The following is a 25,916-nucleotide window of genomic DNA, read 5'->3' as shown; positions in this document are numbered from 1 at the left end:
ACAGGCAGAGATGTGAGTTCCGCTGCCACAAGCCAAGGAGCAGCAAAAATTGCCGGCAACTACCGGAAGCTCCAGGAGGCCAAGAGGGACTCCTCCCTAGAGCTTGCAGAGCGTGGCCCGGCCAACACGGAGTCGGGACGCCAGGCCTCCAGAACAGCGACAGAGCAGACTTCTGTTGTTAGCCACTTAGCCTTCTTGAGGAAACCCCCAGAACCCAATACCTGTCTGTTTTTGAACCTTCTCGGGAAGGCTGGGTGATGGGTGACGACAGAACGTCAAGCAAAGACACCCGTTTAAAATATCTGGGTTCTTTTTCTGGTTCTCCTTTTTCCTGGCCGTAAGGAGCTAGGCCAATCGTTTCGCCTCTGTCACTCAATTGCCTACACAATTTGGAAAACCAGGGGCTGTACAGAATCATATCCAAGGTTCCGCCCCTCGAAATTTCTGCAGGCCTGTGACTATTCCCAAATACGATAAAGTATGCCTGAACCCTGTCCCAATCCACTGAAACCCCATTTCACAGAAAGGTCGTTCCTGCAAAGTCCACCTTTACAATGAATGAGTCACCTTACGGTGTGGTAAGACAAACCGGATGCTCATTCACACAAGATGAGAGTCACTAAATGGAATTTACGATGATTCTAAGATACAGCAACCACAGAACCCCCTCAGTAACATACTGCATTCATCTTCTATCGCTGATGGGACAAATCACCACAAACCCAACGGCTTAAAACGACACCCACCGATGACCTCACGGTTTCCGTGTGTCAGAAGGGGCAGGTGGTTCTACTCTCACAGGGCAGCGGTCAAGGCAGGGCACTGCCCAGATCCACTCAGGTTGGCGGCAGAATCCAGTTCCCTGTAGCCGTGGGACGGAGGCTCCCGGTCCTCACTGCTGTCGGCCAGCGACGGGTCTCACGTTCTCGGGCCACCCACGCCCCTCTGTTCCTGGCCTCTCCAGAGCCAGCCACGGCAGGTGGAGTCCTCCTCGTGCTCTGCGCGTCTCAGACGCCCCCTCCTGCCTCTCCTCTCCCGCCTCTTCTGTTCCGGGGCCTCGTGTGGTTAACGGGTTGTACCCCAGTAACCCAGGATGATCTCCCTACCTGCACGACGGCTGTTTAGTAACCTGTGACACCTGCGGGGGGGCCTTCACAGCAGCGCCCAGATTAGCGTCCGACAGGATCACCAGGGGGGCAAGCTCAGGAGACCTCCTCAGGGCTCTGCCTTCCCGCGGACTCTGAGAAGTCACATTAACACATAAAAATGCATACGATACCCTTCTGTGATACGGCTTTGGAAGTCAGGTGTTATTTGTGTTTTATTACTGCAAAATGACAACATGGTTGAAATAACGGATGAAGTTTCTGCAAGTACAGTAAAGGGAAGAGTAACCTTGGCCACCGCCAATATCCTTAGGAAACACAAGTTCAACAATGCAAGAGACTGGACTGAAGCAGCAGCCTGAACTTAATTCCCCTTGCAGGCTTAACAGATTCCTTCCCTAAAGACACAAGAAAATAACCTTTTCTCGAAGTCTAGAAACAGGGCTAAACAGCCTAAGACAGACACCGAAGCACGGACGGGGAAGGCAGGAATGACAGGTGTTCCCACACATATGACCCCCGGCCAGGTCTCCCGTGAGGACACAGGCAACGGTGCCCCGCTCCCACCCAACCCTCCGTTCATACTCTGCCCCCAAGTCTCTCAAAGACACTCCCACTGTAGGGGACACTGGCAGCGAGCAGTGTTTAAACATTTCTTTCATGAGCCCACACGTGAATCACCCTGGTGTGCTCCCGCCGAACGCGGACCCTCCGCGTGCAGGGCCACCAACCCGGTTACGGGACTGAGCTCCGTGCATTTTTACCAATTATTTTTATTACAGTCATTATTCTGGCCTACTCTCAACTTTCTTCTAAAGTACTCTCAATGTCACCCTAACAACACCAGCTACCAAAATCAGAGTTATCTATCAAGTATCCTGAAAAGCATTAACCTTCCCAGAGGACCAAAGTGCAGAGGTCAAGGCCTGGGCCGGAGAGCTAACAAGCAGCAGCTGAACCGGGACTGCGGCTGCAGAGACCCTCTCTTACCCACACGCGGGCGACCACCCCGTCTCCACCAGCAGCTCACGACACCTGCCACACATCCGTTTCACCCATGACCTCTCCTGGCAACTCTCCCAACGGGGCTGTCAAAAGGCAGAACACGGAATGTTCTTCGTCTTTCGTTTCTCCCTTTACTTTCCCCAAACATTAAAACCTTTCCCTGGCGAGGAAAGCACAAAGGAGGCTCTCTGGGCACCACCTAGGAAGCGTGACAGGTGGCACTACTCAAAAACTGTTCCGTTATTAAAGAGAAAGCCAAATCTGACCTTTCACCCCAAATGCATCACAATGCGCTTTTTCTCCATACGCTTTTGGTTTCAGCTTCTCAGTAGGCAATTCCGGTTTTCCTGCAAGGCTGGAATGAGGGAGTCCTCTAAATTACTAAAGGAGCCAAAGACAAAAACAAAGGCTGCGTGGAACTGTTGACGCATTGCTAAACTCGTGGAGTAGTAGGAGTGGAGTAGATGCCGACTGTCCTTTTCCAAGGGTTCCCTTTACGAGTTCGTGTATGAAGTCAAGAGCAGGCAGTGGGCGCAGCGGAGGAAGGGGACCGCAGACTGTTAGGGCTCACGGTTTCCCAAGACCAAACTCCCGTCCCCGCGCCTACGCGGGAACAAGCGGGCATGACTCAGTGCTTTCGGCGTCCACGGCTCCCACATCTCCACCAACTCAGGCCGCCACACACGGCCGTGTGCGCCCTGGGCCTCCCCGAGCAGGGACTCTACCGCCGGGTGGGAGCCCGGGGACTGGAGGAGGGGGGCGCAGGGCCCGGGGTCGGCAGAGGGGGGGCGCGAGCTCGAGGGACGCGCGGGACACGGGGCGGACGGACGGGGCGGGGGGGGAGGAGCGGGTCCCCAGACTGGAGGCGCGGACCCCGCACTCACGTTTGTACTCGGCCATCAGCCTCTTGAGCGCCGTCCCCGCCATCGTCCTGGCAACAGCTATGCTGCGCGACCTCCCCTCCCAAGCGCCGGCCTCTCCCGCCCACCGCAGGGCTGCTTCCGGGTCGACGCCGGGACCCGGAAACCCTTCCGGGACGCGGCGTGCGCGTGCGCGGTGGCGCCGTCGCCACGGGGAGCGGCGCAGGCGCGGCGGCCGGGACGGCCTGATCGCGGGGTTCCGAGGTTCCTACCCAACGCCAGGGCCTCGGCCCCTCTGTGGGTTAACGTCGCTCCCGGCGATCCAGATTCCTGGAGGGCCTGGGTCTTCCGGGAGATCCCGGAGCCGCGGGCGCCCAGAGCGGGTTACATCCTACCGGTGGTGTCCCAGGAAGGTCTGATTAAAGGATCGGGACCAGGGATGGAGATGGAGAACTGGAATGAGGGACGGGTAGACGGAGGACGGCGGCCTGGGGGACTTGACGAGGGACAGCACGGGGACAGGACGTTCATGAAGACGGAGGGTGGCGCCTGGGGGACTTGACGGGGACAGCACGGGGACAGGACGTCCATGGAGACGGAGGACGGCAGCCTGGGGGACGTGGCGGGGGACAGCACGGGGACAGGACGTCCATGAAGATGGAGGGTGGAGCCTGGGGGACGTGGCGGGGGACAGCACGGGGACAGGACGTCCATGGAGACGGAGGGTGGCGCCTGGGGGACAGGACGGGGACAAAGTATGGAGACGGAGGGTAGCAGCCTCCATCCTGCCTCCATCACTCGGTGGGAACCGAGGGCAGGTAGACTGATGCCTGAGCAGATTTCATTCCAGGTGTATATTCTTTAAAGAGAACGGAGATAAAAATTGAAGATCCTACCCATCCGTTAAAGTACACATTGGGGGGGGGGGGGGGGGGGGGGGGGGGGGGGCGCCGGGGTGGCTCAGTTGATTAAGAGTGGGACTGGAGTTCGGCTCAGATCACGATCTCATGGTTCATGAGTTCAAACTCCACCTCGGCATCCAGAATCTGCACTGACAGCGCAGGTCCTGCTTAGGATACTCTGCTCCTCCCCTGCTCGCACTCTCCCTCTCTCTCAAAATAAACTTAAAAAAAATTACATCTGTGGCACAGGACCATTTCAGAGTGACTTTCAGGCCCAATGCAGTGAAAGCAAGAAGATCCACAAAGAAGGCATTTGATGCCCCCCTGACTTCCTTCAGACAGGCCTTAGGTTGGAAGAAGACTGGTGCCAGGGTGGTTTTCTTCTGCATCAGCGTGGCCCCACAGGAACCCCTCCACGAAGAGAGGAGCTCCAGGAAGGCCAAAGAGGGAAAAGTAGCAACTCCTCCTCTGCCCACCTGCCCACGTGCCAACCAGCGTGGCCCTGAGGCAGCGGCGCCCTAGCTGGGATTGGCTAGGAGTGGCTTTCTCCAGCCACCCCTTCCAGCTCCTTGCTTCTCAGGCTTCTGCACGATTGTGTAACATGGGGATAAACAGCCCTTTTTTTCATGCTATGGTGGTTCTATTCCCAGATGACCCACTGTGATTTGGCAATCTACCTATGTTTCTTAGAACCCCACTGGCTGGCTTCAGAGAAAGTAAACACATTTACTCCTTTATGGCTCTCCCATGCAAAGACATGTACGCCTTTTAAAAAACAAGTTTTCATCTCCACATTTACATCCTACCTATTATTCTATAGAACTTGCCATATAATGCCCCATATAATCTATTAGCATAATATAAAATTGATTTATTGTTATTATCTGTCTCCTGTAAATAGAGAGTTTACATGTTCCACGAGGACAAGGAGTTTCTGTCTGATTTGTTCGTGGATGCAGCTTTGGTACCTGGGCATGGCAGTATTTACTGAATTGAATGAAATTAAACAGTGCAAACAAACCTCCCAAGTACGCATATTTTAGAGTAAGGGTATACAAAGTATCGTAAGTAAGTAGGCTGTTCACTGCACAAAGGAAAGTAGCCTTGTATTCAAACACCAAAAACTTGAGAAGCCCAGACCAACGTCCATATTCATCTGCCCCCAAAATCTGCCCTGTCTTTACACACGACACCCCAGAGAGGAAAAGTGCCATGCCGCTGGTTCAGCTGCAGACTGGCAGAGCTCATGAGGAATGAGGGGGTGCCCCCCTCGGCAGGAGAATGCCGGGACTGGAGTGGGTTTAGCTGCAAGGATGCGGACGGCAGCCGTCAGGTGAATACTTACTTTTCGATAACCGGCCTTCAAGTGTACGTGCCTCGCTGCACGGTCCGTACAGATACGGAATTGTGACATAGGCCCCAATGGCCAAACGCAGTATTTAAGACAAGCCAAGAGACAGAATACCAAACTATATTTACTGTTTACAGTAGCAAAGGACAACAAATAATGTACAAATTGGGGAATAAACACAACAGAGCCAGCAGACGTCCCACCCATGCCCAAACAGCAAAACACAAAGGAAATGCGAACATCTTCAGCAAGATTTCAGGCAAGCAAGAGAGGACGGTCATGGTCACACTCCGGGACTAGAACAAGGCAGCAGTGGGTCCATACAGAACGACAGGAGGAAATCTATCAGGGCTTAATTGGTACAGATCCCAAAACATCTCACAGAACTGCAATCACGTACTAAAGCGTAAACCCCGTAGCTGTTTGCAAAGCAGCACAGCCCAAGTCCAGGAGGGCAACGCGGGGTCACCTTTCCGTGGGCTTCACTGGCAACACACTTGGAAGCAGGTCTTTTACACAAAAACGTTAAGTGCAATACTGAATCTTGCTTTTTAATATATAGACCATAATTATTCGTCCGAAGCAAATGCGAGGAGAAATCTGAGGCCACGGCACTATTACCAAGTGAGAAATGTGGGGGTTCCTTTCGTCTCTATTCAGGGGAAAAGGGTTTTTGCTGCATTGACCTTTGCCCGTGCCGTGGCACCGGGCACCAGGCAGTGGGTGGCGATGGCTCCTGGACCCCAGACCCCGACCACAGGGCCACTCGAGGAGCGGGGCACCCAGCGCCATGTTACTGAAGGACCTGGTTATCCTTCATTTTACCTTTTAAAAACACATTCCAGTATTTTCCCTTCAACTTTACCATATTCTAAAATGCAACACTTAGCATTTTAAAAACCTGTGCCTATACGAAATAGTGACACTTTGTCTCCATCGCCAAATTGCCCCCAAAGCCTGTCCAACGGAAGCATCCCCACTGTGGTGCTGGGAGTTCTCAGCTGGAATATGCGGGGGGGGGGGGGGGTGGCGCTCAATACCTGGGGTAAGATCCCCATCTAGACGAAAACTGAACCTGCAGACCACAGTTTGGGCCAATGTTCTGGGGCGGCGGGGGGAGGGGGGACGAAAATGAAAGCAAAAACAAACCAAAAGAAACCTCGCAACTCATCTTACGCAAAGACAAGTGCGACTGGCCGGGTGTCAGCGGTGGCCCCCTGCAGACAGAGTTCTGAATTGCCCTCGCAAAACGTCAGAGAGGAAAGTAATTTTGGTGACTGTCCTCGGGTCTCTGCAGACTCCTTTGTGACTGGCATGGCCACTTGTTCACTATTCAACAGCAGACGCAAGGCCGAAGACACGGTGGGGACGGTCCTTGTAGAGGCGGCGCCCTTAGCGACAGCGGCTGTCCCGCGAGCCTCCCGTCTGCTGCTGGAACACGTCGATGGTGTCCTCGTCCTCCATCTCCAGCTGGCGGGGGGCGGCGTGACGGGCACGGGGAGAGAGCGACAGCGGTTACTTTCCTCACTGTCACAGAACGGACCCGTCTTCCTCACCCTGGAGGACGCCGTCCCCAAACCCGTCCTCGTGTGTCCCGTGCAGGGAAAAGATGCTGGTTTTGGATCTCCAAGAAGCCCTGTCCACCCCCAAGCCTCCCCTGACGGAACTTACAAAAGAACGTGCAAAGCTAAGGACGCTGGTGGAAAAAGTAAGACTCTGGGGCGCCTGGCTGGCTCAGTCCGTACAGCAGGAGACTCGATCTCAGCTGTAAGTTCGAGCCCCATGTTGGGTGCCCAGGTTACTTAAAAAAATAAATAGAACCTTTGAAAGAAAGAAAAACCGCGTCTCATTTAAACATAAACAAGTGTCTAAAATTTTTCCTGAGGGGCGCCTGGGCAGCTCAGTCAGGCGAACGTCCGACTCTTGGTTTCAGCTCAGGTCGTGATCCCGGGGTCACGGGACCGAGCCCCGTGTCAGGCTCCGTGCCAAGAGCGTGGAGCCCGCTTAAGATTCTCTCTCCCCTCTCTGACAAAAAATGAAATAAATACAACTTTTACTGAACATGACGCAAAATCGTTTTCCAATCAGACGCCTCTAACGAGCGGTGCGGAGTCCTGGGGACCAGCAGGACCACATACCTCATGACAGGCGCAGCGGGGTCATGCCCGTGAGCTCCAAAGCAGGCTGAATCTAAACCGCACAAGCGGGAGCACCGCTGGCTGCCCCACTCTGGCCCTTCCCTCTCCCCCCTAGACCAGGGCAGGGAAGCCACAAACGTTTCCCGCCTGCTGCTGCTTTCCCCCACAGAGGGCACACGACCACCTCGCCTCGTCCGCCCTTCTCTGAACACAAGGAAGCTTCTGCCAATTGAAACAGGCTGTTTGGCTGGAAGCGGTAACGTTTCCCAGAAACACAGAGAAGGCGCGCTGGGGCCGGCGGGGAGGGCCTCCGGCCCCGACCCCGGTGCCAGCCGCGTGGCACCCGGGGGCGGGCAGAGGCACAGCCTCTGGCTGCGCGGTCCCCGCACGCGAACCAGTCCCACGATTCCCACGACTCCGCAAAGGGGAGAAAACGGGCACCCTCGCCACTTTGCAGACGCAGAAGGTGGGGACTCCGCGAGGGTCAGTGGCTCTCGAGCACAAGGCCGTCCTGCTGACCTCAAGGCCGAAGCCCTCCTCACCGCAGCGTGATGCACGGTGACGGGACGGGGGTGTGGGGGCTACGCGGAGGAGAAACCGCGTGGCTGATAACGACGGCTGTGCCTGTCCTTGGCACCCATGCCCCGCGTGCATAAATACGGAAAGGGCACGAGAATCAGGACGGTAACTGAGCTGCAAGTTCGGCGTCCAGACGGGGGGTGGGTGGAAACCACGTCCGGGAGAGGTGCCAGGTGGGTCTGCGTGACCCTCGTCCATGACCCGGACGCAGCCGCTCAGCACCCGGTCCTCCTGCCCCATCCCCCGGTGTGGAGGATGCTATGTGACCAAGTGCACGTTTCTCATTTCAAAAACTTCAGAACATTCAGAATTTAAAAATGAAATAACCTAGGGGGGCCTGGGTGGCTCAGTTAAGCATCCGACTTCAGCTCAGGTCATGATCTCACAGTTTGTAGGTTCGAGCCCCAGGTAGGGCTCTGTGCTGACAGCTCGGAGCCTGGAGCCTGCTTCGGATTCTGTGTCTCCCTCTCTCTGCCCCTCCCCCACTCACGCTCGGTCTCTCTCTCGCTCTCTCTCAGAAATGTACGTGACCAAGAAAAGTTAAATAACCTAATAACTAAAACCATTAAGAAATGAAGAGTATTCTGCATGAGCACCCATCAGCAGCTTTCAAGCCCTTCCCAACAGGAGCGGGTCGAGCGCGGCGGGAAGGAGCCAGAAAGCGCACACACACGGAGCTTTCGTACCTGCGCAGGGGTGTCTGTTTCATTAATCGGCTGCCCGTCAAACCTGAATCTAATCTGTCTCATTGACAAGCCCTGAAAAGGAAAACCAATTATTAGATATTTCCAGATAACACATTAATTCCAAAAAATAAGACATTTATCTCAAAACACCTGAATTCTGAACATAGAGGGTTTTGGTCCACTTGATTATAAAAGCTTGCCAGTGGGCCTACAATCTCTTTCACGTGATGCCCCAGCAGGGATAATTCCAGAAACCACTGCTCTGACACTCTCCAGCTGCTGCGAGTGCCCGGCCCCACCCACCCCCTCATTTCCCTCGAGGAGCCAGCACAATCCTACACTGTTGGAGAGGGGCGCCCTGAAAACTTTCTGAGAGGGGCGCCTGGGGGGGCTCTGTCAGCTAAGCCTCCGACTTCGGCTCAGGTCATGATCTCGAAGCTCGTGGGTTCAAGCCCCGCATCGGGCTCTGTGCTCACAGCTCGGAGCCTGGAGCCTGCTTCGGATTCTGTCTCCCTCTCTCTCTGCCCCTCCCCCACTCATGCTCTCTGTCTCTCAAAAACGAATAAACGTTTAAAAAAAAAAATGTTTTTTAAACTCCTCCAAGAGAAGCCGTCAGGTAAGGATGAGGCCTGTGGTCAAGGGCCGCGTGCGGGTGGGAAGCAGTCCTGACCCCCGGGCCCGGAGGGGCTGCAGCAGAGCGTTTCTGTCCAGGGAGCAGCACAGGCAGACTTTCTTCGTCCCCAGGGCACGGCGAACATGGTCGAGGAGAAAAAGCACCTCCTCTTAAAAAGCAATTCTGACTTCGCTTGAACACAACAGGCAGCATGAAAACATGCATCTCTGCTCCCCCTGAACCTCCTGGGAAGACATAAAACAACGAAGGACAAAGAAAACAGGAGAGGAGACGGGCCAGCAGGCAGACGACATGGCTGCTGGCTGGGGGCTGCGGGGCTGTGGACACCAGACCCCAAGGTCAGGGTGGCGGTGGGGGCAAGACAGGGAGCCCCCCAGGCCTAGGGACCTGCACACGGGCACCCGGAGGCAGAGATGTAGCACGCAGCTGATTTTGGATGACTGCCTCAAAGTTCCTATTGGACCCCCATATCGGGGCCCCCCAAGCCCCAAGCAGCTGGCACCTCCCAAGGGCAAAAGGTCTACTTCCTGGAGAGGTCAACGCTGAGCCCTGGACTCGGGATACGAGGGACGAGTGACGCCAGCCCCGTTTCGCCCATCCGGCTGCACCCCCAGGGCACAGGCAGGAGCCCGGGGGGGCCCCTTCTGGGAGATCTGCTGCCTCACAGGTTGCGACGCCTGGGAGCCCCCCCACAAAACCACCAGTCCTGGCAGGTCACCCCGTGGTGGCGAGTGGGTCAGCAGCTGTCTGGGCTGCATTCTTAAATATGAGCAGTTCACCAGGACTCGGGGGGGCCGTGTGAAGACAGGCTCAGGCACGTGAGACACGCAGCCAGCAAGGAAGGAAAGCACCAGACCCAGGGGAAGGGAGGGGCCAGAGGTCACACACACTAGAAATCCTCCGGGAGGCAGAAAACGAGCGTTACTGACTACTGGGGAAAGAAACCCTCAGAGAACAGGGAGGAATGAAGACCATTTGGAAATTAGACGTCATGACAGAAGCAGGTCTGTCCGCATAAGGTGGGAACAGAAAGTCGAGAGGAGCTTCCAGAAAAAAAACCGTCAGGAACGCTAAAGCCCGGTCAGTGCCAGGTGGGCAGCGATGATCTCGAGGGACAGCTCCAGAAGAGGTGACTCCAACATGCGTGGGCGTTCCGAACACGGGGGACAGGACGGGAGAGGCCAGTCACGGAAGAACCAACGTAAGTCGTGTTTCCTGAACTGAAAAGTTTCTATGTGGAAAGTACCGGAGGGGCGCCTGGCTGGCTCAGTCGGTGGCGCGGTGGAGCATGTGACCCCTGATCTCAGGGTCGTGAGTTCAAGCCCCACGTTGGGTGTAGAAATTACTTTAGACAAAACAAAGTAGAAAGTACCGAGAAAGTGAAGGGGACGATCGTGCTCTCAAAGCACATGAGGGCGAAGTGTCCAGACAGGAGAAGGAGGTCCCAAAAGCTCTCAGAGAAAAGCAAAGTGCATTCAAAGGACAGAGGATCAGAATGTCCCCGAACTCGCCGCACCAACATTAGAAGAACTCGAGGTGATAACTCCAAATAAAGAAAATGACTTTTCTAGAAATTCAACCTAGAAATCTACGTGCAGCCAAATAGTGAAGCGTGAAGGTTCATGAAAAGCAAATCATTTTCAGAACAGAGTCTCAAAGACGCTGCCCTTGATAACCCTTCGAGTAAGATGCTGGGAGACGGGATGAAGATTCATCCAGAAGACACACAAGAAGCCTCCAGATGGATTCCAGGGTGGCTCCACGATGACAGCTGTGCCACCGGTGTGGCCCGGGCAGGAAGGGGCAGGAGGGCGGCCGGACGCCAAAGATGTGCCCACAGTGCCCAAGGCCAGGTCCTGTGGAGGTACGGTACTTGTGGAGACCGTGGCTGACACGTTACTGACGGACACCCAGAAAATCACACACAACCACCACCTGACCAACAGAAACCCGACGTGGACAGGAGCCGGGCCCCGGGGCAGCACCCGGCACATTCCAGGGCAATCTACTGGAAGGACAGGGGCAGGGACGTGAACAGACAGCAGGGTCAGAGAGCTATGACTTTCCAGCCTTCTTGGGGGAAAATAATCTCCACGGCCAAAAACATGAAACAACAGAAACAGAAACCTATTTACCAAGAAAGAGCGAAAGAAACAGTTGAAGGGGCTGGGAGTGACCGCCTCCGAGGAGCAAGTCTGAAAAGAAGGGAGAAAAAGAGGACGGCACGTAGGATTTTTATAGTGTTTTTTAGAACAAGCCCAAGGCATCATCAGAGCCAAGACGGGAACCAACCAACCACCAGCATTTGCAAAGCATTTGGAGCAAGGCCGCCTCCCACCAAAGGGAGCAGAGGCCGGGCGGGCCACGCGCCACGGCGATGCCACAGCGATGCCGCCACGTAGGTCCTCGGGTGGCGCAGAGCCCCAGGGCGAAGGGAGCCCCCGAGCGAGAACGAGGACACGGGACACGGCGGCGGGAAGCACAAGCGTTGTGTGAGCCCCAAGTCTGTAGAGACGCTGCTGACCCGGAGGACAGCTACAGCGGCCGGCCCGCCACCGCGCGGGGGGTGCCGGCCAATCGCTCCGCTGCGCACACGGCCGAGCAAAGGGAGGGAATCAAGCACTTTCCGCAAACCGCAGTGAGGAGGGCGGCGTGCGCACACACGTGTTCCGGCTGCCGCAGAACCGCACGCGCGCTCACTGCTCTGCAGCTGAACGTGACCCCGGCTGCATCAGGAGGACCCGCCAGACTCCGGAGGAAGGGCAGGCGGTGTGACAGGTGCGCACGAGGAAGAGCTGATGGCGGTGACCGACAGGGGCACCGGATAACTGCCTGCCCCCGAGGAAGACCACGCGCACGCACACACGCAGGGCACGCGCACACACAAACCCATGCACACACATGACACGCACATGCGATGCACACACCCCCGCGCACACAGGACATGCACACGCACTGCACACACCCGCGCGCACACACAAGACACACGCACTGCACACGCCCGCACGGCCTGGCCCTCGGCAGGGCTGCACGCACCTGCCTCTCGCAGTACGCCTTCATCAGCTTGCTCAGCGGCGTGTGTCTCTTGATTTTGAACTGGACGACGGAGCCATCCTGCCCGGCCACTTTCAGGTTGATGTGGTCGTTCTCGGTCTTCACCCCCTCCTGCAAAGACACGCAAAACCGGGTCTCAGGACCACATCTCCAAATAGCCGCCGTTTTCACACGCGAGTCTGGGGGTAACTGCTGGGGTGTAAGTCTTTAAAACGAACAGAATTCTAGGGGCGCCTGGGTGGCTCGGTCGGTTAATCGTCCGACTTCGGCTCAGGTCACGATCTCGCGGATTGTGAGCTCGAGCCCTGAGTCAGGCTCTGTGCTGACAGCTCGGAGCCTGGAGCCTGCTTCAGATGTCTCCCCCTGTCACTCTGCCCCTCCCCTGCTCACGCTCGGTCTCTCAAAAATAAATAAATGTTAAAAAAAGTTTTTTAATAAATAAATGAAACTGAACTCTTAAAGTTCTCCTGCGATCTAGAGTCACTCCTAGGACTGTTTCATATTTACACACAATTCACTTTTAACTTGTATTTGTTAAGCATCTGAGAGGAAACAGCACAAATCTAAAAAATTTTCAGATTCTAAATTCAAAGGAAAAAATCTGCTTAATAAATCTAGAAAAAAATTCCATCTTTGTTATAAGATTACTCTTAAACCACACACTCACAGGTTGTACAGACTTATACAGACTGGGAAGACAAGACAACGAAGGTTCACGAAGACAAGACAACGAAGGAGAACCCTGAGCAGCAGGCTCTTGGGGATGCCTGGGTCCCCGAGCCACTGCCCGGAGCCATGGAGGGCGGCCACGGCAGGTGCTGTGGGCACAGGGCCACCTCACTTATCTGGTACTGCCGGGGAAGACAGGAGTCGTTTGTTTTGAACAAAATGACGAAGCTGGCCTGAGCCTTTTCAGAGATAAAGTTTAATGTCAACTGTCACACACCCCCGCCTCTCTGTGGCACGTCCTGTGGGGGGATCCGACCCACGAGGGCTGAGGGCAGGGGGCAGGGCTCCTCTGTACTGCCTCTGCCTCCACGGCCGTTCCTATCCCTCCCTCGGTGCCCAGGCACGCGGGTTGCTGGGGACACGGAGGGCTCCGGAAGAGCAGCAGCCCCAGGACACAGGTGGACGCACTGGCGGCCTCCTTCTCCGGAACATGGACTCCGCTGTGGGCAAGCGGGCAGTGCAAGCGGGGTGTCCAAGGTGGGAGCTGGGGCGCTCCCGTGAGCATCCCCCTCTCCCCAGAGACGAAGGATGCATTTGTTGAGCGCTTTTTGTTTTTTTTTCAAATAGAGCTTTTATTTTGGAATTTACAGAAAAGGTGCAGAACCGGGCTCCAGCCGCACACCCCCCTCGCCGGCTCCCTCTCACCTCAGCACCCCACACGCCACACCCATCTGGCACCTGAGAAGCCAGCACTGGCGTGCGTCTCTAGGAACGGGACGCCAAGCTTTCCTGGCATTTTCCCAATGCCCCCACTAAGGTCCTTTTCTGTTCTGGGATCCAATCCGGGGTACCGCATTCATACCTGCTTAGAGAGAGAATTTTTTTTTTCAATTTGTCTTGTGTTAGAATACACGGAACATAAAATCTACTGTTTAACCACTTTAGGTTGGGATGAAATACACTCCTGATGTCCTACAACCTTCACCGCATCCATCCCCGGAACCCTTTTCATCCCGTGGAACTGAGGACCCTTGGGTTGCTTCCACATTGTGGCTATTACGAAGGACGCTGCAGTGAACGTGGATGAACAAGGGCGGCTCGGAGTCCCTGCTTTCGGGGTTTGGGGGCCAACGCCCTGAAGTGGGATCGCAGGGGCATGCGGTAGTTCTATTTTTAATTTTTTTAGGGACACCCATAGTGTTTCTCCAGTGACCACCCCATTTTACATTCCCACCATCAGGGCACAAGCGTCCCAACAGCTGCACGGTCTCACCAGCGACGCGTGTTTCTGTTTTCTTATAGCGGCCACCCCGCGGGTGTGAGGCGTATCTCACTGGGGTTTTGATTTGCGTTTCCCTGTTAGCAACACTGAGCATATGTCACGTGCTTTTTGGCCATTTGTGGATCTTCTTTGGGGAAATGTCTATTCAAGAGTTTGGTCCATTTTTGAATAAGGTTCTATTTTGGTGCTGTTGTTAAGGGTGATCTACATATTCTGGATATTAACCCATTATCAGATGATTTGCAAATATTTTCTCCCACTCTGTGGGGTGCTTCGGACTCTACGGATGGTGTCTCTTGATGCACACAATTTTTAATTTTCAAATAGTGCGATCTGTCTATTTTTTTCTTCTGTTGCTGTGTCTGTGCTGTCACATCCAGGAAGTCGTTGCCAAGTCCAATGTCAGGAAGCTTTCGTCCTAGGTCTTCTCCTGAGAGTTTTGTTTCGGGTCTTACATTTGGGTCCTCGATCTAGTTCAAGTTGCTTTTTTGTGCATGGTGTGAGGTAAGAGTCCAACTTCATTCTTCTGCATGTGGATAGAGAACTCATTTGCTTTTTTAACGAAAAGATATCGACGTGTCAAAACAAACAGACACAGCGTCCAGGACGCAAACAAGCCAGGCGGTGGCTGCAAGTCCAGGTGGAGGAACATGGCAGGAGGGGCTCGGGGAGGGTGCTGGGGGCACCAGCTCCCTCGGGGGCTGTGGGGGCAGGGAAGGTCACAAGCCCCTCTCCCTGCTTAAACCAATGGCCTGTCCCAGACCCCTAGCGAGTTCCTAGTAAACAGGAGTGAAAGAAAAGAAACAATGACCTCAAATCACTAAGGTCAACCCTCTGCCTCAACCAGAGGGGGCTGTTTTCCCAACTGACCCACAAGGTTTTATCCCAGCACCGTGATGGCTCGGGAGCGTGCCTCCTGCCCTCTCCAGGCTCACAGGGCACAGCCCCGCCTCAGTTCAGAAGTAGTGAAAACAGGAGCACCTGGCGGGCTCAGTCAGCTGAGCATCCGACTCTTGATTTCGGCTCAGGTCACGATCTCATAGTTCATGGGTTTGAGCCCCGTGTCCGGCTCTGTGCTGACAGTGCGGAGCCGGCTTGGGGTCCTCTCTCTCCCTCTCTCTCTGCCCCTCCCCTGCATGCTCTGTCTCAAAATAAATAAGTAAACATCTTTTCTTTAAAGTAGTAGTTAAAACAAGTTCACTCAACTGAACTGGAACATAGAAGGCGACCACCTAACAGTAAAGTTTAAGTACAGCAAAGCCACCGAGTGCCGCACGTATTTACGCGTCAGTCAGAGGAAGCCCCAGAGAACCGTAAAGGCCTTTAATATTTGCCTCACTGAAGACAATCCGCCCAAGATGGGAAACTGGTATAAAGGCTGAGCTGGTAAAAAGCAAAGGCTCCGACCACATCTGGAACGAGGAGGCTGTGCGGGAGTGTGACCTCTTCTCAAGTCACAGCGAGGACGGTGCGAGCTTCCACCAAGGCCTGACGGGGGCTCCGGGAGGGTCCACCCAACCCCAGCTCTGCCTCCTGTGTGTACGGAGGCTGGGCTCCGGTCTCTGTGCAGAGGGGGTGCCATCTCCAGTACCAAACAGGCTGCCTATATGCAAAGCACTCAGCTCAGCTGATCTTCCACTTGGGCAAAAAAAAATAGACCCCAACAGTGCAGACAAAAAATACACACACACACACAATAAGAGCAGGTAACATAACGTCGGATCTTCCTAAGAACTGACTGCCAACGCACCGAAGTGAGGGGCCAACACCAGGGAGCCCCAAAAGGATGGGGAGCACACCGCAGAGGGCGCGACGGGAAGGGGGGGAGCACACGTCAGAGGGTGTGATGGGGAGGAGGACAGGACAGCGACCCCGACGCGGTAGGTAAGGGGGAGGTGCACAGTAGAGAACGCGACGGGGAGGGCGGAGCGCACACCGGAGGAGGTGATGGAGAGGTGGGCGGGCACACACTCCGAGGACGTCGATGAATAAGGGAGGGCACACACTGGAGGGCGCAGCAGGACGCGGCTGGGGCGGGCTCGCCGCGGGTACCCAGCGTGCGCCCTCTCCGCGCCCTACGAAGACATAAAGGGGATCGTCCAGACCCCGCAGGGAGGAGGCGCGGACCGCGGGGTCCGAAAGGGCAGCAGCCGGGAAAGGGCTCAGCGAGAAAGGTCCTGGGAAAGCACGGCCCCGGAGAGAAAGGGGTAGTGGGGCAAAGGTCAAGGCTAGGGGTAGGTCCCGGATAGGGTCGCGGATGGGAGGAGAGGGAGGGTGAATCCGGAGGTGGCTCAGGGGTCCCGGCGGGGAGGGTCCGGTAAGGGGACGCGCCCCCCGCCGCTGTGTCCAAGGTCCGCCCGAGCGAGGCTCCGAGAACGGCAAGGCGCCCACGAGCCGAGGGGCGGGACCCGGACCGTCAGGGCGGACCCTGGGTGGGGCGAGGAGCGCCTCGGGGCGGGGCCGGGGCGGGGCCGGGCCGGGGCGGAGCCTGGACGGGGCGGAGCAGCAGCAGGGCGGGGCCTGGGCGGGGCGGAGCCGTGTAGGAGGGGGAGGGGAGCGGCGCGGCGTGCGGGGGGAGGGGCAGGAGGCCCAGGGCGCGGGGAAACCCCGCAGACACCGCCTCCCCTTCCCCCTCCATCCCGAGGTGGCGGAGGGTGCCGGGCGCGGACCGGGGCGGGGGGCGGCGGGGACGGCGCGAGCGCGGGGCCGACCCAGGGGCCCCGGCCCCGCGCCCGCCGGCCCTTACCTTGGGCTTTTCCTCGGACATGGCTGCGCGCGGCGGCGGGAGGCGGCGGCGGGGAAGCAGGCAGCGCCGGAGCGGGCGAGTCACGCTCTCGGCCCGCCGCTCTCCCGCCGCAACTGCTCGCGGGGCCGCGCTTTGCCCCCCAAATCCCTGCGTGCCGGTTGGCCGGCGCGGGGGTCACGTGGAGGCGCGCGTGCACGAGGCGCGTGCCCCGAGGCGTCGGGCGCGCGCTCGGCCGGGCCGAGGTTCCTGGTGGTTGGAAATGCGTCACGGAGCGGCCCCGCGCCATCCGGCCGTTCCGACAGCGGGACAGCACGGGGCACCGAGGGGCCCGGGGGCGCACGGGAAAGGCGGGCGCGCCCAGGATACTGAGGGGCCCTGGGGCGCACAGAAAGGGGAGGGCGAGCACAAGACCGGGGGGGGGGGGGGGGGGGGGGGCTGGGGGGAGGCTCCGGGGGCGCACAGGGAAGGGGGACGCCCAGGACACGCAGGGGCCCCGGGCGCACAGGAAAGGGAGGGGCGAGCACAAGGCACCGAGGGGCTCCGAGGGCACACACGGGAGCGCGGGGGCGCCCAGGGGAACGCCCACAGGCAGGGGTCAGGGACCAGGATGGACACGTTGTCTTGGCGCCTGAGAAGGGCCTCTCCGCCTCCTCGGTGCCCTCGTCCATCGACCTGGTCCTTGGCCTGCTTCTGCTCAGCCGGCCAGGCCCAGGCACGCCCACTCGTTTCGCTAGTGCAGCACGGTTTTTCAGAGGGAAAGGAAGCAAAGGCCAGTCTGGTGAACCATCTCTGGTGACCACAGGGGACCTGGTGAGTGAGTGTTGCCTCACAAGGCAGCCCCACTCCTGGATAAGGTGAGGAGCCACGCGTCCAGTTAAGAGGAGCCGCAGGGGAAGGAAGGAGACCCAAGGCTGAGCCACCTCTCTGCGCCACCGCTAGAGACCGCCTGCAGGCGTTCATTCAGCAAGCCCCCACGCACCCCAGAGCCTGCGCCCTTCACCGGGACAGAGGATGGACAGAGGCGTGTGGAGGGCCTTCTCCTATGGCCACTTATCTCCTGGTGGAGCCAGGCTTCACCCCTAGCTGCGTCCCCCTTCTCCCCTTACCAGTCCCCATCACGGCCTTCTGAGTCTGGTGAGTGGAGGCCCAGCCCCTGGGGGCGCTGGTGGGGTGGGTGCAGGAGGCTGTCTTGTGACCGCTTTCCTGAGGTTTGTGGAATGCACGCTACATAACAGAAACCGAGTGCATAGAGAATCTGAACAACACGATTAATTACATATTAGGTCTCTAAGAGAAGGTCATTAAGTTGTAAGAAATCATACAGGGGGAGGGTTCCGCTGAGGACGCAGAAAGCTGGAACAATAATTATCCCGGTCTGAAAACGAGAAGCTGGAAAACCTATAAAACCATAGCTTTCCTTAAACTATCGGCGAGCTGGGATTGCAGCTTCCCCGTCTTTGAGTCCGGGCCCCTCCAATCTGCCTGCTCTCGGGGACTCTCAGAGTCCTTGGACGGCCGCCCACTCTGCCTGCACCTCACGTCTCTCCTTCAGTTTGGGAAGATATTTTTCTAGGTCTAGAAATCTGAGCTTAAAGTCTTTGAAGGTGTCCCTTCATTGTCCACATTGTCGGAATACATCCTGGGCCCGGCCCTCTGGAGGTCTCCTGTCCCTGGAAAGGAAACGGGGTCCCCACAGAAGTCCCAGCCAAGATCCAAGGACATGGGGCCGGACCTCGGCGATAGAGTCTCCCCGTTGCCCACCGCATACACACACCCTGTGCCAGGACAGCACCAAGAAGCAAGCGTGAGTTTATCCTGCAGCACAGGGGACGCCAAAGGAATCTGAGGTCGGTGAACACTAAAGAAACCGTAACGGCCACCGAGCCCAGACTCACTCGACTCCCACCTGCTTCACTCACCCCCTACGGAGGCAGCCGAACAGAGGAGGGATGTCCATTTCCAGATAGAAATACCAGTAACCTCAGTCTCTGTTGTCCGGCGGGCAATATCGGTGTTCTACAAGACGCACACACAGAGGAGAACACCCATAATCAAGACACGACAATCAGCAGAACCAGATCCAGATACGACCTAGAAGCTAGGATTGTCCAACAGGATTTGCGTGAAGGCTCTGGCACAAAAGGTAAGTGACGTGAAGGAAAAGGTGGGGAATGCCAGCACAAAGATGGAGGCCGTGAGGGAGTCCAACGGAAATGCTGGAAACAGAGAGCAGCATGACGGAGAAGTTGCTCTCAACCAGCTCACGAACGCAGTCAACACAGACGCCGTGAACTTCCAGATAAGTGCGTAGAAATCACCCGAACTAAACAGAGGGAAACAGGTGGGAACCCCTGAGAACCCAAGAGAACACAGCAAACAGAAGCCCTGGAATGAGTCATTTCACACGGTCTAATGTGTGTCACTGGAGGAACAGAAGAAGAGAAAAGGGGCAGAAGAAATATTTGTAGAAATAAGGGCTGGGGGCGCCTGGGTGGCTCAGTCAGTTAGTTGAGCATCTGACTTGGCTCAGGTCATGATGGCACACTTCGGGAGTTCAAGCCCCGCATCAGGCTCTCTGCTGTCGGGCTCTGTCCCGAACCTCTGCTGTTGGGCTCAGAGCCCACTTCGGGTGCTGTGTCCCCTTCTCTGCCCCTCCTTCACTCACACCCTCTGTTTCTCTCTAAAGAAACTTTAAAAAGTAATAATAGTGGCTCAGTTTTTCTAAAAATTAAGACATCATGGCACAGATCCAGATTCAGAAAACTCACCTGGGATTTCTACATGTACCAGGCACACTGGGAGCCCTGTCTAAGCTGGCAAAAACCAAACATAAAACATCCTGGGGCACCTGGGTGGCTCAGTCGCATAAGTGTCTGACTCTTGGTTACGGCTCAGATCAGGAGCTCACGGTTCGCAAGATGCAGCCCTGTGTCAGCTCCACACTGAGTGTGCAGCCTGCTCGGGATTCTTTCCCTCCCTCCCTCTCTCTGCCCCTCCCTCACTTGTGCTCTCTTTCTCTCTCGCTCCTCTCTCCCAACATAAATAAGTGAACGTTTAAAAAAAGAAGGGGCACCTGGGTGGCTCAGTTGGCGAGCGTCCGCTTTCCACTCGGGTCATGATCTTGTGGTTTGTGAGTTCAAGCCCTGCATGGGTCTCTGCTGTCAGTGCAGATCTTCTGTCCCCCTCTTCCTCAGAGAGGGAGAGTGAGAATCCCAAGCAGGCTCTGTGCTCTCAGCACAGAGCCTGACGTGGGGCTCAATCCCATGAACCGTGAGATCATGACCTGAGCCGAAATCGGCCGCTCGCTGACTGAGCGCCCCCCAGGCGCCCCCGCTCACAGAATCTTGAACTTCGCCGTGGTCGGTTAGCTTGAAATGACAAACGTCCTCTGCGTTCTGTAGAGCGGTGGTTCTCAAAATCTGGTCCCTGGACCAGCGGCATCCACATCACCTAGGAGCGTGTTACAAATACACTTTCTTGGGCCCCTTCCAGACCTGCTGGATCAGAAACTGGCGGGGCCCGGCAGCCTGTCTTCACAAGCCCGCCGGGTGATTCCGGTGCTGCTAGCGTTTGGGAGCTGGACAGGCAAAGCTGCCTGGACGAATCGTCAGCAATCTGGTCAAGCCCCAGGTCCCGGTGCGGCCGGAGGGGGAGGGGCTGACATTCTGCATTCTCTTCCAGCCCCCTGGTGAGGACAGTCTGCTAGATCTTGGGCCACGCCACCCTCCCTCCTGCTTCGGCAGTGCCTGAGTCACCAGGTGCATTTCGGAAGCGACCCTCTTGCACCCATGAAGTCTGGCATCGATGGGCTTAAAAATGTCTCAGGGCGCCTGAGGGGCTCGGTTAAGCATCCAACTCTTGATTGCAGCTCGGGTCACGATCTCAAGGTTTGTGGGACTAAGCCCTGCATCAGGCTCCGCGCTGTGAGTGGATTGGGATTCTCTCTCTCTCTCTCTCTCTCTCTCTCTCTGCCCCTCCCCTGCTCACGTGTGTGCGCTCGCCTGCTCGCTCGCTCTTTCTCAAACTTAAGAAAAAGATTCTCTCTCTCTCTGCCCCTCTCTAAACAAGCATGATTCCTAAGGTGCAGGGACAGCGGAGGATCACCAGTGTGGGTGTGGAGGAAAAGCCTGAGGCCCCCGGGGCTGAGTGCTGGAGCGGGTCTATCACGTGCACCCTGCCCACCTCTCCCGAGCCGCAGTGAGGACACTCTGCACCGAGCGGCTAAGAAGTGCACAGGTGAAGGTCACCCCGTGCGCCAGGTACCGATGTCAGCACCTAACGCTGGATGCAGAGAGGGAGCAAAGAGCACACCACAAGTCACCCAGGGGGAGAGGGAATCCGAATTCTTTGAGCCACGGGGATCGTGCGGGCTAAGTGATCACGGGGAGCCTAGGAAGGACGTCGGCACACAGCTAAGCTACAGTAGGACAATTCTAGCCGCCATAATGGGGCCTCCTGACCTCTTCCCCGGTCCCTGGGGCTGGTAAGGAAGGGCCCTGCAATTTGGACACAGGTGTAGACCATGAAGTGGCCCTGAAACCTTCTTAAGAGGCGCCTGTGGCCATTCTCAAGGGTTGCCGCGTCCTGGAGCAGAGGGAGCTCCTGGACCTTCCGGGGTATTCCACACAGGCTCTGAAGAGGCCCCATTCAGCCACGGAGGCGCGCTTCTTGGAGCGGGCTTACGGAGGCAGAGGAGAAAGGGTCTTGCCCCGAATCCGGCTCACAGCGGGCCGGGTGGGAGCCAGGGGCCGCAGACAGTGTCCCCACGGGCTGCAGGAGGGACATCTGTGGCTGGAGGCGGGCAGAGTGAGGCCCGGGCACCTGCACGCCCGCCCCGCTAACGACCTGGCGAACCTGCTGCCGGGAGCAGGCGGCGCCGGGAGGCACCATCCAAGGCTTGGGAGACCCCGTGTTCCCCCGACGCTAGGAGCTCGAGCGTGACCCCCGGAACTTGAACGCAGAAGCCCTACCACCAGCACCTGGGAACGTGGCCTTATTTGGAGACGGGGCCCTTAACGAGGTGGTTAGGTTAAAAGAGCCCGTCTTGGTGGGCCCTAACCCCAGGTGGCTGGGCTCTTCTAACGAGAGGACATTGGGACACAGAGATGGGAGAAATGTGGGCACAGAGGAGGGGCCGTGTGAGGACACGGGAGAAGATGGCCGTGTACCGGCCTCGGGGGGAACCCGGCCTGCCCACGCCTGCGTCGGGGGCGTCCTGCGTCCGGCACCATGAGAGATGAGTGCCCGCTGTCCAAATCGCCCCGCTGTGGCACTTTGTCGTGGTGGCCAAAGCAGGCCGGTGCTCCCCCAACCCGCTGAAGCCAGGCGGGCTGCAGGAACCAAAGCCTTACGTGAAGGTGATGCAGCCAAGGCACCGAGGCCCTGGCCCCCAGGCTGTACCCACTGGCCCGACACAGGCTGCTTCCGTGTCTCCAGATCCTGCCTTTGCCTTCGCGCGGCTGCGGAGCAGAATGCCTTCACTTTGACCTCAGGGTGGGTCCACTTTGTCACTGTCCTCAGGCCGAGGTGACGGTGACCTCACACTAAGCTCATTAGGCCGATGGGGACAGGGAGAAGGCTGGAAGCTTAGTCAGTAACTGTGCGCCCCAGGGTGGGGGCTGAACCCCACCCCGCTTGGGGTCATGCCGCCTGGGGGCCTTCCTGGGGAGGGGGCTGCCGGGAACACATCAGACTGTCCCTCCAGAGAGGACGGTCACTGCACGATGCGCTGGGCCCCGTGAAGGGTGTGCTGCACACCTGGGCCTTTTAGGGTTTTAGAGGTGACGTGGTCCACGTGTGGATGTGCTGCTCAGACCCACGTGTGGGATTGTCCTTAAGGCCACCACGACTGAGTGGGGCCTGGAGCACCTGAAGCACGGAGAGGCCGGGGCTGCCCGCCCAGGGCCTGGTGACCCAGCAGAGCCCGTGATACAGGAAGCGTGTGAGCCTTCTGGCAGGCCCCAAGAGAAGAACCACACGCAGCCCCTGTCTAGTCCTTGGGAGGAAGGCTGCGCCCTGTGTGGACGATTCTCTACTTGGAAAGTGGCTCCTTGCCTGATCTGGGCACAGGGTCCCTGCCTCAACTGCCCGTCATGGATCGTGTATTACCTGATCAGCCGGTCACCAAACGCACATGCCTCGGGGCCAGGAAGAATGGGACAGCAGGTCCCGAACACGTCCAGACCCAGCAAGGCAGATTCCCTTAGTCCTTGAGGCTCGAACCTCCCACTGGTCGGATGCTCTGCCCTCCAGGCCCAGGGGCACCAGCGTCACCCCCACCAGGCAGGGGTCACGTCCTTCTAGCTGTCAGAGGCCTGGGGCAGCACGCTCAGTGTGCTGAAAAGGAACCCTAACCGTTCTGCCCCCGCGTCACTCTGCAGCTCACCCAAAGGAAACACGGTCCTGGTGTGGAGTGCGGGACCACAGACTCCCAAGAGGACCCCCTCCCACTGCTCTGAGATTTCACGGGGGAGCCCTTTCCTCTCCCAACCAGCCTCACCAAAGCAAACTGAGGGACTGGGTGTTTGATGTGGTGCTAACACGCGGGGATGACAAAGCCCACCCAGCTGTGTGGCGTGGCCCACGGGACAGCAAGGGAGGGGCTGCCCTGGGCCTGGGGCACGGCCAGCGCTACCTGCCGGTCTGGCTGCACCTCTGGGTCCGGCTGTACCGCAGCTCCTGGCCACTGTGACACCCTCAGAGAAGCCATGCTGGGGTGGCCTTGGGGAAAAGGACAGGCAGGTGTACTGGCCGCAGCCCACATCACTCACAGACCTCCCTGGAGAGACTGGGCCAGAAGCCGCAAGCAGGTGACGTCGTGTGGGCATCCAGCTGGTGCTGGCGTCGTTCCAGAGAGCTGGGACTCAACAGCCAAGTGGTCAGGTCATTTGCCCAGAGCCCAACGATTCTCACTGGAGTGGCCAGTCCTCAAACCATCAGCTGGGCCACGGGGCCCCAAGTGTCTACCCTTGAGTGCTGCCCGCTCTCTCTCAATGCCCAGCCGGCCACCCACCTGGACACCCACACCCAGGTCACCTGGTCGCAGCCTCTGACCCAGCCGCCCTCCAGACCTCATCTTCTCTGCTCTATCACCTTTGAAAGGGGCCAGGAGAGAGGGCAGCCACCACGGTCCTCCAGGAAGCCTCACAGATGACGGTGGTCATACCTAGAGAAGACACAGGTGGCCATCCTCTGACAGGCCTCTTCTGGAACAACCCTTGCCTTCTTGCCCTGGCCTGCTCCCTCCCAGTATGTCCCGACTTGCCTGGACGCCTGGCATTCCCCAGCCAGACTCTTTGTCTCTGTTCCTGACCAGGCCTAGAAGGTTCTGGAGATGCGTCCGTGCAGTGCCCAACACAAGCACCGTCCCATGGGCCCAGCTGCACTGGGGACTTGGGACTAACCCGAGCAGATTCCATCGGGGTGACTCGGGGGTGAAGGTCACAGGCAGAGCTGTTCTCTCCCGCCAGGCTCTGTGGGCAGATGGTGGCAGGCCCCACAACGGAGGAACGCTCATGTCCGTGCCCGGCCCCCACACCTGCAGCAGCACACATCCCTCTCCCCTCTCCTGGGGTTTTTGACGTGCCTGAAGGAGGGTGCACGTCCCCAGAGGAAGCAAGTCCAAGAGGGGCTTCTTTCCAGACCCAGACTGAGTTATGCTGAGACACTGGGGAGCCACTTGGAAAAACATACGAATGGATTCATACTTTACACCTACACCAATGAAAATTCCAGAGAGATGAAAAACTTAGACGCAGGATCCAAATTAAAAAGTCTCTCGAAAAAACATAGGCAATGTAGCTTCATAATTTTGGAATGAAGAAAGGCCAAATAGAGCCACCCAAAAGCCATAAAGGAAGTCTGATGTTTGACTACATAAGAATCCAAGATTTCTTCATGACAAAAGCATTTGTGAAATGAATGGATGGATAGATGAAGGTGGGTTGATGGATGCATGGGTGGGTGAATAGTGAGTGGATGGACGGATGAATGAGTGGGTGGATGGATGGGTGAGTGGATGGGTGGATGAGTGGACTGGATTGGTGGATGGATGGGTTGAATGAATGAATGGATGGGAGGTAGTAAGGGGTAGATAGGTAGATAGTGGGTAGGTGGGTGGGTGGGTGGATGGATGGATGGATGGGAGGATGGATAGATGGATGGATGGATGGATGGATGGACGGATGGATGGATGGATAGGTGGATGGATGGATGGACGAGTGGGTGGATGGATGGATGGACGAGTGGGTGGATGGATGGATGAATGAGTGGGTGGGTGGATGGGTGAGTGGATGGATGGATGAGTGGATGTAGGGATGGATGGATGGGTGGGTGGAGGGATGAATGAGTGGATGGATGAGTGGGTGCATGGATGGATGGATGGATGAACGAGTGGGTGGGTGGGTGGATGGGTGAGTGGATGGGTGGATGAGTGGACTGGATTGGTGGATGGATGGGTTGATGAATGAAAGGATAGGAGGTAGTAGGGGGTAAATAGGTAGATAGTGGGTAGGTGGGTGGGTAGATGGATGGATGGATGAGTGGATGGAGGGATGGATGGATGAGTGGGTGGAGGGATGGATGGATGGATGGATGAGTGGATGAGTGGATGGAGGGATGGATGAACGAGTGGGTGGGTGGGTGGGTGAGTGGACTAGGTTGGTGGATGGATGGGTTGATGAATGAATGGATGGGAGGTAGTAGGAGGTAGACAGGTACATAGTGGGTAGGTGGGTGGATGGGTGAGTGGATGGATGGATGGATGGATGGATGAGTGGATGGATGGATGGACGAGTGGGTGGGTGGATGAGTGGATGGATGGGTGAGTGGGTGGATGGATGGATGGATGGATGAGTGGATGGATGGATGAACGAGTGGATGGGTGAGTGGATGGGTGGATGAGTG

General features: G+C 57.2%; 2 protein-coding genes across 4 annotated transcripts in view; both read right to left on the bottom strand.

Annotated features, from left to right (window-relative positions):
- The window catches only part of UBE2G2 (ubiquitin conjugating enzyme E2 G2), a 40,156-nt gene extending 37,032 nt beyond the window's left edge, over positions 1-3,124 (bottom strand). The window contains exon 1 of one of the 3 annotated variants that reach the window (XM_042954727.1): positions 2,996-3,124. In XM_042954727.1, coding sequence (XP_042810661.1) covers positions 2,996-3,038 — 43 coding nt within the window. In that variant the 5' untranslated portion in view covers positions 3,039-3,124. Of the gene's footprint in view, positions 1-2,096; positions 2,347-2,995 lie in introns of those variants that run through there. The other 2 variants (XM_042954729.1, XM_042954728.1) reach the window with 2 other exon arrangements.
- Positions 3,125-5,330: 2,206 nt separating this feature from the next.
- Positions 5,331-17,113, bottom strand: SUMO3 (small ubiquitin like modifier 3). The gene is made up of 4 exons (XM_042954730.1): positions 17,013-17,113; positions 12,298-12,426; positions 8,628-8,699; positions 5,331-6,694 (listed from the first exon to the last, which is right to left on the bottom strand). Exons 1-4 carry the CDS (start codon positions 17,031-17,033, stop codon positions 6,617-6,619), a joined length of 300 nt encoding a protein of 99 aa, XP_042810664.1. The 5' UTR covers positions 17,034-17,113; the 3' UTR covers positions 5,331-6,616.
- Positions 17,114-25,916: the final 8,803 nt, after the last annotated feature.

Source organism: Panthera leo, chromosome C2 (genome assembly GCF_018350215.1).
Source record: "Panthera leo isolate Ple1 chromosome C2, P.leo_Ple1_pat1.1, whole genome shotgun sequence".
NCBI classification, from domain to species: domain Eukaryota; kingdom Metazoa; phylum Chordata; class Mammalia; order Carnivora; family Felidae; genus Panthera; species Panthera leo.
The sequence above is the reverse complement of the archived record's forward strand: the minus strand, read 5'-3'. Positions and strand labels throughout refer to the sequence as shown.

Bases quoted from the DNA above. Each gene is read 5' to 3' on its own strand.
- SUMO3 (XM_042954730.1), bottom strand. From the start codon at position 17,033: ATGTCCGAGGAAAAGCCCAAG. The intron at 12,427-17,012 runs GTAAGGGCCGGC...GTGTCTTTGCAG, and splicing joins TGTCCGAGGAAAAGCCCAAG to GAGGGGGTGAAGACCGAGAA. The intron at 8,700-12,297 runs GTGCGTGCAGCC...TTTCCTTTTCAG, and splicing joins AGGCGTACTGCGAGAGGCAG to GGCTTGTCAATGAGACAGAT.